The 13502-nt window shown below is 46.4% G+C and overlaps 2 protein-coding genes across 3 annotated transcripts; both read right to left on the bottom strand.

The window, feature by feature from the left end:
* Nucleotides 1-2688: 2688 nt before the first annotated feature.
* On the bottom strand, nucleotides 2689-5558 carry LOC103655671 (uncharacterized). Its single transcript, XM_008682384.3, has 5 exons — nucleotides 5460-5558; nucleotides 4694-5238; nucleotides 4117-4596; nucleotides 3908-4026; nucleotides 2689-3812 (listed from the first exon to the last, which is right to left on the bottom strand). Exons 2-5 carry the CDS (start codon nucleotides 5235-5237, stop codon nucleotides 3372-3374), a joined length of 1584 nt encoding a protein of 527 aa, XP_008680606.2. The 5' UTR covers nucleotide 5238; nucleotides 5460-5558; the 3' UTR covers nucleotides 2689-3371.
* A 4591-nt stretch (nucleotides 5559-10149) lies between these two features.
* On the bottom strand, nucleotides 10150-12318 carry LOC100383369 (uncharacterized). 2 transcript variants are annotated; one of them, XM_008679379.4, is made up of 4 exons: nucleotides 11608-12318; nucleotides 11367-11511; nucleotides 11013-11252; nucleotides 10150-10881 (listed from the first exon to the last, which is right to left on the bottom strand). In XM_008679379.4, the coding sequence occupies exons 2-4, from the start codon at nucleotides 11490-11492 to the stop codon at nucleotides 10348-10350; spliced, it is 900 nt and encodes a 299-aa protein (XP_008677601.1). In that variant the 5' UTR covers nucleotides 11493-11511; nucleotides 11608-12318; the 3' UTR covers nucleotides 10150-10347.
* Nucleotides 12319-13502: the final 1184 nt, after the last annotated feature.

Here is a 13502-nt window from a genome sequence, read left to right as displayed (position 1 = left end):
CCAAGGGACCCCCCCCGGGTCCGAGACTCCGACAAAATTAATTGCTGGTTTGTCATAGATCCGTTCCATAATTTTCTAGCTTCGATAGCCGATTTTTAATAGAGTGATTCGGAGTGATTCTCTGACATAATTGGATCTATTTGACAAAAACTGTTTGGTAAATAGACTAAGCATGTAGTAGGTTGGGAGCAGTAGAAAGCATAGTTTTTTGGCTCTCACTTTATAGTACAAAATAGAGATTAGATTTACTTTACTCCTACTATAGAGCAGTTTAGATTTTTACCGTTTGGCTGGCTCTGCGAGAGTGATTCTCACATTTGACTCTACGGGAGTGATTCTCGTTGGAAGCGAAACTGTGAGAGCTCTGTCGAACGCTCTCCTTAATATTAAATAGTAATAGGATTTTTACTCTGTAGATCCTCTTTTATGTATATCTATGCACCAAATCAGCCCTCGGTGCGAGATCAAACCGCCCACGACCACCGCATCGACGCACGAGGATGCGGGCTGTCCGCGTCACCTCAAGGCTGATTTGGTGACCCGGGATCACGTTGGGTTGAAGGGGATTGAGGGGAAATAAGTTTATTTCTCCTCAATCCCCTCCAACCCCTGTGATCCCTTTATCACTAAATCAGCCCTCAAGCTGCAACGGTTGATCTGTGCATCTGATTGGGAGGTGCGTACGCCCGCCCAGTCCCAGACACGCAACATGGCGGGCGGAACAGCCGGACGGGGATTGCCGAGCCGACTGGCGTGGAAAAGCGTCCAGCACCTGCTGTGCGGTGCCACCCTCCTGCTGCTGCTGCGGCGATCCAATCCAGGCTCCACTCCACACCACCATGTCTGATTTTTTTGTATTTTGGCCCTTTCTTGGAAAAAAATATCACGTTTGAACCCTAGAAAAATTTAATATCATTTTTGGACCCTTTGCTCGGCGCCATAGCTTATGGCGCCGAGATACGTGCTGCGCTGGCACAACCTAGACGACATGGCGCCGACGTGGCACCGAGATCAGCGCCAAGATCTATGGCGCCGAGCTCGGATTATAACCATAAAGTTTGTCTAGCTTAGTTGGTAGAGCACAAGGCTCTTAACCTTAAGGTCGGTGGTTTCAAGCCCCACTGTGGGCATTTAATATTTTTTGTCGTTGTCACTGATTTGTTTTTTTTTTGTCCAGTTTTTTTCGTTTATGCCGCTGATTTATTCGTCCAGATTCATTTCTCATCTAGATTTTTTTTTGCTTTTGCGACTAATTTGTTTATTCATCCAAAAAACTGGTTTAAAAATCATGGTGACTAAAATGTAGCTCAATAATTCAAAGTCACGGTTTTTTTCTTCTAAATTTAACTAAGCTTATGGTAAATTGCGCCAAAATATACAATGTCAAATCATGGTGATTAAAAGTTAAAAAGGGAAAAGGAAAAGAGAAGAAAAGAAAAGTTAAATTGTTACCTTGGCACCATAGGCAATGGCGCCGAGCAAAAGGTTTAAAAACGACATTAAATTTTTCAGAATCCAAATGTGATATTTTTTTTAAGAAAGGGCAAAAAAAAATCGGCCACCGTGTCTGCTCTGCTCCTGCTGGACAACGTAGCAGACTGGCAGGCACCAGGCAGTGTGGCAGTGTGTCCCTGCCTCCACCACCACCCAAAATTTCGGAGGAGCGAGCTATCGAACGGCACGACAGCTATTTTCGAGCGCGCGCGGCTGGCAAGACGCCAAGACGGTGGTTGCCCGACGACCGCGAAAAGCGAAGGCCCTCGGAGCGGTTGGTGCCGAAGCAGCCAACACGATGGCAGGCAGGCACCAGGGCCGGGGCCCATGCACGTGCGACAAGTGCGACCGTACAGGACCTAAAATTCTGAGGGTCTAAAAAACTTCTTATCTCAATATTATGTATCAATAAACAGACTAACATTATATCATGTAAGTTGAACTCAGTTAGCAGCTAGACGGTTGCTCTTCAAACACATCTATTAATATGTATGTTTATTTATATGCTCTATTACAATATAATTTCGTAAAAACGGATAGATTTAATATAAATAGTTATTATCTAATAAACCTTTTGTAATTCAGAATACATGAATTCTTTTACAATATAATTTCGATTATATGTTTTCTGTAAAGTAGGGCCTCTTTTAAAGTTTAGTAAGGGCCTCTAAATTTACCGGCCTGCCCCTGGCAGGCACACCGGGAGGACCGAGACGACGAGCGACCTGTTCTGATCTGATCTGCCGAGGGCAGGTGCTCGCGCTCAGCCTCACCTGTTAAACTTGAACGCAATGCATGCCTTTGCCTTCTTCAGAAATGACAACTTGTCTGCTCTCGGTGCGTGACAGGGTTGATCGCAGCCGCCCCGATAGATGCCCGGACGGCCGGACGGCGAGCGAGGTCCCCGGTCTAAAAATTCTCATCCTCGTCATCAGGCAGCGGCCGTCCGTTCCAGGGCAAGCCGGCCTGATGGGATGGGAGAGTGTGAGACTTGAGAGGGATGGGGGATGCATCAACAACCTTGTAAACATTAACCAATGTGCAAAGCTGCCACTACTCTTGTTCAGTTTTCGTGTGCGTGCGTGCGTGTCTGAAAAGACGAAAGGGAAAGAGAGCTGCCTCTCTCTGTCTCGTGTTCGTGTATATATATTGCACAAGTGGTTAACACGTTCTAAGCTTTCTTCCATACTTAATTCGGTCTGTTACCCAAAGACACCAACTGCTTGCTGGTCATGGCTGCTTCGTTTTCTACCGACCTCCTCAGCCTTGCGAGGCTTGTCGTCGTTCGTCGAGGACCGCTAGCTTAGGTGGATATGTCTACCTACTACAGCTGTGGATGTGGGCACACATACCCGTCGGGCGACCCAGAGAGTTTCCTCCTCGTGAGTGGTTCGTGGCCCTGTTTTCTTAGACGGAAAACGGTAGACGGACGGTGAGGAGCTGTCTAAGGTTTAGACGTGTTTAGATGGAATTAAACGGCCTAAACGGTATGTTACTGTAGCATAGTTTCAGCAGGATAAAAAAGATTTTTTCCTAACCTTTTTTGAAGCAAACATGAAGCTTTTGTTGTCCTTGTCCCAATTTGAGATATGTACCTGAAAAAGAAGCGAGATTTGTTAGTATGTGCCCATGTGATATGTATAAGGGTCCATTTGATAGTTGATACACTGAACAAGAACAACTTTCAGCACAAATGGTAGGTTGATAGACACAATAGAGAACAAACACTTTCACAAAGCACAAATAGAAATAGTTCTCACAAATGCCAAACAAAGCATAAAAGCAATAGTCCATAAGTTCATTTTCAACATAGACAAATAGATAAGATAATTAGATAGTGCTAATATAAGATAGATGATGGCAGCTAAAGCCTCCCATCAGCCATCATTGTCTTCCTCCGCATCTAGCTCATATCCAGCTGTGATCACATCATCTTGATCCGACTCAAAGTCAACATCTTCCTCTTGTGGTGCTTCTTCTTCACTTTCAGTTTCAGACAGCGGTGTGTCTTCAACCTCTCTTTCAACAGTCAATCTTGCACTCCTACGTAGTTTTGTGACCTCTTCAGCACCACATGTCTCAGCAATCAATTTCCATGTGAGACCGGTCACCGGCTCAACATCAGACCCTTCTTCATCCTTCTCAGCACCATCAACCATCCATCCTTGAGCAAAAGTTACATCGGTTGCTACAAGAGGATCTGCCTTTTTATTCTTTTGGGCTCTAATTCTTCTCTTTGCATGAATATGGTTGAATCTAACATACACAAGCTTGTCAACTCTGTCACATGTGAGTCTATTCCTTTTCTTTGTATGGATCTACAAGGTATCAAGTAAATTTGCAAGCAATTAGTATGGCAGAAACTTGACATATGCTGAAATGAACAAGTAAAAAGAAAGGCTTAGTTACGTACCCCTTCAAAACAGCTCCAATTCCTTTCACAACCTGAAGCACTTGATGTCAAAGAGAGAATTCTAACAACAAACTTTTGAAGTAATGGAACTTGTGTTCCATAATTTGCCCACCACTTAGCTGTATAACAAAAATATTAAGATTTCTTGATCATATAATTTATACAACAGCCAACTACCAAATCTGATTCAAATACAAATAACAAAATACCTGGATTGAATTCAGGATCCTTGCAGCCAAACAAAGCTACTTTTTTCCCAAAATGTCCAAGTTTGTCCTTAAACTTGTGAAAGTCATTATTGATCACTTCATTTTGCTTCTGAAAATCACCATGGTAGAATGTTTCAATAGCTGCATAAAACCCATCTACCACATCCTCATTGTCAAAGATTGACTCAGCTGAAACCTCTTTTGACTCAACAAAATATGTACCGATGGCAGAATTGATACATATGTTCATTATGCTCCTCCTCTTTTGGTCTGTCCAAGCATCAGTCATAAGAGAGCAACCGGTTTTTTTCCATTCTTGTGCATGATCTTTAATCATCTTCTTTGTATCCTCCACTTCCTCATGCAACAGTTTCTCCCGCAGCTCATGTTGATAAGGTTTCTTTGCACCTGGACCGAAGCGGCCAGCAGCTTCCAACACTTGGTCAAACTCATCACAGTTTATGGCATTGAAAGGTATTCCTGAAAATAAAGTACAGTAGCAGCTTAGCCCCTTCAAAAGTTAGAAAGCAAGATAAAGAATGCAAGATAACACGTAAAAAGATAACAAATCATTTACCTTGCACATACATCCACCTAGCAACATATCTCTTCAATATATGCAACCTTTCTTTCATTACATGTTCAGAAATCTTTTGTTGGTGAAGGTTTTTTTGTGTGGAACCCAAAGAATTGGAGTCAAGAGACATTGTGAACTTGTCCATAGGACCCATTGTCCTTGGTTGAGAGCTGCCAATGTCATCAAGGCCCGTGTCATCATTAACATCCATCTCATCTGCAACTGCATCAATAACCTCTTGTTTTTCTGTTAGCCTAGCTATTTTAGCTTTCCTAGAATCATCAAGAGCTTTACTGCACTTGTCTCTATCCTCTTGAGTTGCATTGGGGCATGCTCGGACTTGCCCTTTTCTACCAGCAATATGCAGCTTAAGCCTATAAATCCCATCCTTGACAACCATAGGACATAACTTGCATTTTATGACATTCCAATCATTTGGATTGACAATAGTTCCATACTCCCACCCTATGTCATCGCTATTCCGCTTAAGTGGTTGCTTGTCCACTCCTGGTTGAGCTGATGGATTGGAAGCCGCCGATGACATCCTACATGTTGCAATGCACAATCAATCATTTGCATGAAGTACACTGTCTGACCCTACTAGCCATGTTGTACACTATCTGACCCTACTAGCATTAAGCCTAAGCCATGAACTAACATTTAACGACAAGAAATAGAGAGCCATGAAGATTGAAGCATGAACTACTATGCATAATCAGGAGCAAACAACAAACTATAAAATAGAGGAAGCAAGAGGCATCCATACCTGGCAACAAACAAAGGATGGGGAGTCCCTGCTTCAGCTTCCTGCTAGCGCGCCCCCTCTATCCCTGGGCGTGCGTGCCTCTCTTCCACTGCAGAACCAATGCTGAGATGATAGGAGATTGAGAGGAGAGGAGAAGGAGGAGCCCTGGGCGAGCAGAGGAGAGGAGGGAGGAGCCCTACCTGGGTGGCTGGGTGAGCAGAGGAGAGGATGGAGGAGGCAGCGCCGGCGGCTGGGCGCGCAGAGGAGAGGAAGCAGCGCCAGCGGCTGTCCCTGGCGGCCGTGCGTCGTGCAGATGGAAAAGACACCAGGGAACCCTAGCATTCGGCCAGAGGAGATGGATAAGGGTGCAGAGGCAAAAAAACACGAGGGAACCCTAGCTTTGGCGCGAAAAAGGCCCGCCAAAGAGGCCTGGTTTCAGTTTCCCCGCGTAAAATAACACCATACTCTAAACGGGCCTTAAAACGACCTGAACGCCGTCCAAAAACGTCTACAAGCCGTCCCGTTCAGCCCGTTCAGGCCGTTTAGACGCCGAGTTGACCGTTTAGACGGTTGACCCGTTTAGGAAACCGCCCAGGCCCTAAACTGGACGGTGGGGTGCCGTTCACCGTTTAGACCGGTCTAAACGTCTGTTTAATACCGTTTAGGATAACAGGGGTTCGTGGTAGCCGGACATCGGCTTAAGCCCACGGCTGTTTACCGCTGGGACCAGGTCGAGGAACCATTCACACGACACCAGCGTGCTTACGTGGAGTACTCAAACGAGCTCGACGCACTTACTCCTTCGATGGTGAGTTGTCTACTTTTATCTTTTTCCTTAAACAGTTGGTAAAATGACTATAAACTTACATGTGCTTTCTAAAACTTTTTGCAGGTGACCTGGCAACCGTATCTTGATCCATATTTCGCCAGCATACAGTTGAGCAGCATGTGCTCAATAGACGAGAACCTCTACCTAATGAGGTGTCCCCTCATCTGTTTTTATGCTGTTGAGTACCACTTGCCCCACAGAGTTGCTCGACAGTTCGGATTGCGACAGGAGTTTCCGGTGGAGCCATTCTCGACTTCAATAGAACTTCATAAGTGAGTGACTATATGCACTTGTTATTCTAACTAATAATTCAAATATCAGTTAGTCGCTAATATATGTTTCTAACTTTTGCAGGTTCGACAGACAGAGACAGAAGAAGGTCACGGACTTTGAGACCCACCACCGTGATTACATTGATGAATGGGAACAGCAGGGGGATCTTAACTATGAGAACGAACATGCGCACACAAACTACAACTTCCGGAGGTATTTGATTTGGTATGCTGGTGTGACTAGGTGCAAGCTGAAGGGACCGTGGACAGCTGCAGACTATGCCGAGCAAGAATCGTCAGACGACGAAGACGCAACTTTCGACATAGCTGCTCGGCACGGGTCCCAAATTGAGGCTGCTCCAATCCTTGACAGAGTGGTAACTATTTCTTTACTAAAATTAGATATTTCAATTCAATGCTTTATGTCTAGTTTTGAGCATCCTAATGTTTTAACTTGTGAATAGGGAAACTCTATGCTCGTATCTGTTGTTGAACTTGAGCGTATCTCACAGAGAACTTCAGATAGTACTACGCTATCGTTACTATCAGTGAGTATCAATGTTTAAAAGAAAACATGTTTATTTGTATGTTGTAACATATGTCTATAACTAATATTTCGATTATAGAGGGTATCACGTCGTCTTCGTCGTGCAGCGGCTCGGTGTGGATGTCGGTCTCTAGCGGGCGTTGACGTGCAGCTGCCTGTGCCTCGTATGCAGCAGGACGTTCAGTCTCCCATTTGTGCAGTTGGACCATCTACAGCAGGACTGAGCTCCTCGCGATCGACGCGGGACACGTTTGAGGACGTGGCCCACGACGACGAGGACGACGACGACGACACTGGCGCTGGCGCCGCAGGTCAGGAGGAGATTGGACCATCTCAGTTGCAGGATGCTCCTACAACTCAGCCATCACAGCTGACACCACGTAGAAGGCGTCCACGAGACCCTTACACTCCAGGCACCGACGCTCTTGGGGCCAAGGGCAAGGGTAAGACTAGGAGGAAATGAATACTTTTGTGATGTTGGTCTTATGCTGAAAACTTTGTGATTTGGACTCATGCTGGAGACGTTGTAATGTGAACTATGTTTGGACTCATGCTGGAGACGCTGAAAACATTGTATTTTGGATTTTGTTTGTGGACATTGTATGAAGAACTATGTTCTGTGGATGTTTTTATATTCGATGTTATTTTGTGATGTTTTATATGTTGAAATGTGGTCATGTCTTATAATATGTGATTATTTGAACTGTGGTTGTTAATAAAACAAGGGGAACTCTTGCAAAATTTTTTTGTGAATTGTAAAAAACATAACAAGCAATAAGTAACGCATCTTTAAAGTTCTAAATTATTTTTTATATGAAAATACTACATAACAGGCTACAAGTTTCTTCAGTCTGAATCACAATCTATGAGTAACTCATCTTCGGAGTCATCCGTCGCGCAATCCTCAACGACAACCTCATTCCACTTGCTGCATTGTCCTGCATCACACTTGTCACCAGTTCTCTTGTAATAATTGGCTTCTGCTTCATCTGCAGCTTGGGAGAATAGCTCATCCTCAGCCTCAGCCTCATCAGACTTCTTCTTGTAATTAGCCGCCTCTACCTCTTCGGCGGCTTGAGACATAAACTCATCCTCTTCCTCTTGAGCACGTAATCCTGCCTCAGCTAGTGCGATGAGCTCACTCAACCTTGATGTGTCGTCCTCCTCTTCTTCATGTAATCCTGCCTCTGCGAGAGTGATAAGCTCACTCAATCTAGATGTGTCGTCCTCCTTCTCCTCCATCAGCTCAACCGTCGCCATTTTATCCTGAACATATCTTGCATGCGCCTCATCGGCCAAATAGTTTACGCCACTTCCAATCTCTGCAAATATAATGAGCAAAATAAGTTAGCAAAGTCAAGATAAATAAATTGTACTAACATAATTATAATATCATTTATCTCACTCACTTCCCTTAAGGCGATCAGCAAGATTATCCAACATTTGTTTCTCGGCTTGAGCCGCTTCCCATTCCCTTGCATCCTGTGCTCTCTTCTCATCTGCCGCCTTCAACCTCCTATACTCTGCACGCTTCGAGCTATCATAAAAGGCAGATTTTGCTTCCCTACGCATGTCGCGTATGCGATCGTTAATGTATGAATCGACGAGCCGAGATCCACAACGCATCTTCTGTCCCATTATTCTCTTGGACTCTATTGTGCGCATCACCTCTCCTTTGTTGTCGTAACTCTCCCAACTGCATTTCCTCGTCTCCTACAAAAAAATAGTAAGTACCCCTATAACATTACAGCTGGTGCAAAAACAAAAATACCAACCTCATCGTAATCGACCATATGTCCACAAAAATATCCAACACCAAGCTCGGAAGGAACTAATCCATACTTAGCTTCAATACCACATTTGCAGAGTACTGGATCAAATTTCACCTCTTCTTCCGCCCACTGATTGTATCTCTTTTCCTTTACCTCTGGCTCTGGCCAATGGCACAAAGGACCATACAACCACTCTCTAAAACGACACTTACGCCACCCGTATGGCTGCAGGAGAAAAAATTAGTAATTTATTATAAATAATAACTAGTTCACAAATTTAGCGTATCGATGGGCTCACATAATCAATGTTCGGACAACAGAACTGCTTCTCATAGTTTTCATCGATGACAACACGGTCTCCACAATCGCATCGAGGCGGTGAGTCCATCCGTCTTTCTGTTGCTACCTCCTTCTCCGCATCCGTCATTGGTGGAGGATTCGGGGGAGGAGGTACCCAACGCTTAAAACGCTCATGACTAGTCCTTCCACTCAACCAATTAACGAAAAGAAGATATCGAGGGTCAAATTTATCAGGACCGTCGATCCACTGGAAAAAGAAACACATCTGATGCCCCTAAAATAATGGAAAGGAAGCACTATTACACATCTACAAAATAATGAATGCGAACAAAATTAAGTGACAAGTCATAAGCTACGTACGTCCAAACCGCCACAAAGGTAGTAGTAGCGAGCAGCCGTGTCTGGATGTTGTGATTGATGTACCCAAGCCAGTCTGCCACAGTCACAGTTAGGCACGGAGAATTCAGGAGGAACAAGAGCATCCTTACTAGATACGTCCGGATATAACTCCCGAGGACGACCTCTCTTCTGCCACAACGCCTCTCGGTACATGTCTTTCATCTAATAAACGATTATAATTATCACTTGTACCTAATATGCTTTATAATAAGTTTACACAAACTAATAATCGAAATGATAATATAATAGGTTTATACAAACTATGAAACTATGAAACTATGAGCAACTATGAAACTAACAACCCAATATACAAAACGAATCAGTTGGGTACCATACCTTGGTCTACGAAGTGAACCAACTCAAATCTTTGAATCCAGCAAATTTTGACGAAGTTTGGAAATGAGAGGAAATGTGCTGCTCTCGGCCAGCCGCGCGGCCGGTTTTATAGGCATCCGTAGCTCGGCGCCAAGATCTGTGGCGCCGAGCTACGAGGCCGCGTCGCCACCACGTCGGTGTCAGGTCAGCCCTAGGCGAAGGTAGCTGTTACTGCCACGTCACACCTCGGCGCCACAGCCTATGACGCCGAGCATCAGGTCTAAACTCGCAAATAAAATTTCTGGGGTCTAAACGTAAATTTTTATCGCAAAAGGAGCTAAAAAAACAAAAAATTCGGACAGAACGCGCTATCGGTTTCACTTTCACTCACAGCTATTACACATGCGAAAATGCATACAGTAATTTTTTTTTGGCACGAGATTTGGCGGTCGGTCCCCGCGGGAAGATTGCTCTGCTAGTTCCACATCCACCACCAGCTGACCTGGCCGGCGTCCTCGTCGTCGCCGTCCGCGTGGTGGGTGTGTTCGGAGAGGAACGCGGCGGCGGCTTCTTCGTCGGCGTAGTAGCTGCATCCCTCGTCGCTGCCGGCGCCGTCGTCGTCGTCCGACTGGATGCCTCCAGCGCCGTGGGTTACTGGACCCATCGTCCCGCAGCCGTGGTACTGGTCCTGGACCTCGGCGCCGGGGAAGTACGACTCGACGCTGCTATCGACGGCCGCGCCGCCGATCCTGCCGTTGTACAACAGCGCGTCCGCCGCGTCCACCACCGCGCTCCCGCCGCTGCCCGTGCTCAGCCTGTCCTCGGACTTCACCTGCCGCTCCTCGAACGCCGCCGCCTCTGCCTCCGGCTCCGGCTCCGGCTCCGGTTCCTCGACGTCATCGGCCACGGAAGCCCTGACAACGCCCACCGCCGGCAACGCCGCCGCGGCGCCGTTGGCGTCGCCCTCCGTCGCCTCCTTCTCTCGCAGCTTCTCGGTCAACGACACCACCTTAATGAAACCAACCAGAGCACCAACAGACGGCCGACTCCTCCGTCATCAGCGACGTGCTCGGACTCGGAGCGAGGCCGTGGAACAAAGCTCTGCTCGCGCGGTTGCTGAGGGCGAGAGGATGTAAGTACCTGTGAGCGGAGGCGGTGGTTGTCCTGGAGAAGGGCGTCGTGGTCCGCGCGGAGGGCGTCGAAGGAGGCCTTGAGGCGGTCGAAGTCGCGCTCCAGCTGCTTGGTCTTCCACCGGGCGCGCCGGTTCTGGAACCACACGGCCACCTGCCGGGGCTGCAGGCCCAGCTTGCGCGCCAGCTCCGTCTTGCGCTCCGGCTCCAGCTTGTTCTCCTCCTCGAAGCTCCTCTCCAGCAGGTGCACCTGCACGTGTGGGCGCCACGCACGCGTCAGGGACTCAGGGTCAGGCCACTATGCATCTACGTGTTGCCTAGCTATGTGTGGCTAGATCAGTTGACTAGCTAGTTGCCTAGTTACCTGCTCCGGCGTCAGGCGGCGCTTCTTCTCCGGCAGCTGCTCGTCGTAGTACTCCTCCTCGAGGAGCTCGTCGGGCGAGGTGTAGAAGGGCCGTTTTACGCCGCGCCCTTCTTCAAGGCCAAGCATCGGTCTCCCGCCTTCATGACTCCCACATGGCAACCCCCGACGCAATCAGCAGTACACAAAACAGTTCCAAGCTCGATCGATGAGCCCTAGGAATAGATTTGGATGGGACTAATACCTCGATGCAACAAGCCGCCGCCGGGACCACCGCCTGCGCCGCAGTCCAGGAAGAGCATCTGCCCGGCGCCGGAGCCGGGCGCGTTGAAGATGAGCCGTCCGGACTCCATGGACCAATGCAAGGTCGTCGAAGCAAGCTCCTAATTATTAGTTATCACTTATCGGGACTGGATGAAGAGACTAGCTAGATATGGCGTCGACGTATGTACAGAAGCTAGCGAGCTAGCTGCCGGCGACGACGTCGAGGGGTGGGATCTATAAGAAGCAGGAGGAGGATGCAAGCATGTCGGCGATTTTGTGGCGGAAGAAGCTGGTGCTCCACAGAAGCCTCGCCGGAGTCTCCATCGTCGGAATCAACCAAAGTCCCATCATGCACGCCCCAGCCCCCCCGAGCGAGACCGCGTGATCTCCTCAGCCGCGCGGAGGAGATCAGCCGAGCACTCGCCGGAAACAGCCTCTAGTCGGCCGGAGAAGCTGGCGAGAGTCCTGGAGTGGGGCAATTCGGCTATACGCTACGACGGCCGAATCGGAGGAGGTTGGTGGACGATGGAGCTGCGAAAAGGAAGAACCTTTTTGTTCTATTTTTTAAGTCGACGAGGAAAATGCTTTAATATCTATCCGGTATTTGTTTTTTCTTTGGTGGGCTCTAGAACTAAAGTTTGAAGAAACGGAGAGGGACCTTTCTTATAGGCGGCGAGGCGAGGTATTTTACCCTCGCTGGCAGCGCAGCGGTGGGTGGCCCGTGGCCAGCGCAGGAGATGAATGGTGTAGCACTAGCAGTGTAGACTTTCCCGGTGGGGGCAAAGCACTGTAGCGCCGCACCAACTGAATTGGTGCAACGAGACAAAAATATATATATATATATAAAGGTATATCTTTCATATGATTTTGGATGAAAATGATCTCTATATAAAAAATGGCAGTACTTGGTCGCCGATATCCATAGCTTTCTAATTTTGAATTTTCTATTGAAGATCGTTAAGATGCTTAAAAAAATTTTAAGCAGTACATTAACCGCGTACAAATGTCTTGGAAAAATTATATCTTTCTTATATAGTGTTTGTCGTAGTGGTGGAGTACTGAACTTACCTAAAAGATAAAAATAGGTTAGACACGTAGCAAGGAGTATAGGATGGTTGTGTGTTGATCTTGGGTGCAGTGCAACCTGATACCAATACAATGACAGTTTAGGGAGGTTGTAATACATTAATCTCCTCGCAAGGCCATCTCTGCTCTCTGGATCCTTGGCCACCCCGTGTGACCTGTGCGCGCGGGAAGCAGGTCCGATGCGGGCGGACCCCAATGCAGACGGAGCAGAACAAACGGTTCTCCTCTTTTCCCAGTCTCGTCTCTTCCTGCATTGTAATACCTGAATTATATATGAATAGGGAATAATTAATAATTCTATTAATATATAGTTTATTTTTTTATAGTGCTCATTTTTTTAATGGAATAATTAATAAATAAATGTTTCATAGGCATTCCTTTATAAGTAAATATTAAAACATTTAATTTTGAATATGGTTAAAGATCTATTCTCTTGAAAAAAAAATCTTTGAAGGGTGCGATTTAATTTGTAGTGAGCTATATGTTTTGGCGCATTTACTTAAAAGAATGGAATAGTAACAGAAGTAAAATAAAATATACTTTGCATCATGCGTGATTTTCTTGTATTGTTGCACTCATATTTGAATTTATAATCTGGATTTGGATTTGAAGTAAGGTTTAAAACAGAAATAAGACAACAGGAAAATAAAACAAAAAAATGAAGCCTAAAATCTACGTGAAAACCCATGGCCGTTTGGCCACTAGTCAAGACGTGGACATAATCTTTTTCGATTTTATTAATCCCCTAGCCGATGATGACTCCATCCCATCATTCACGTCGCCTGGTCT

This window comes from Zea mays, chromosome 4, assembly GCF_902167145.1.
Source record: "Zea mays cultivar B73 chromosome 4, Zm-B73-REFERENCE-NAM-5.0, whole genome shotgun sequence".
In the NCBI taxonomy this organism is placed as follows: Eukaryota; Viridiplantae; Streptophyta; class Magnoliopsida; order Poales; family Poaceae; genus Zea; species Zea mays.
The sequence above is the reverse complement of the archived record's forward strand: the minus strand, read 5'-3'. Positions and strand labels throughout refer to the sequence as shown.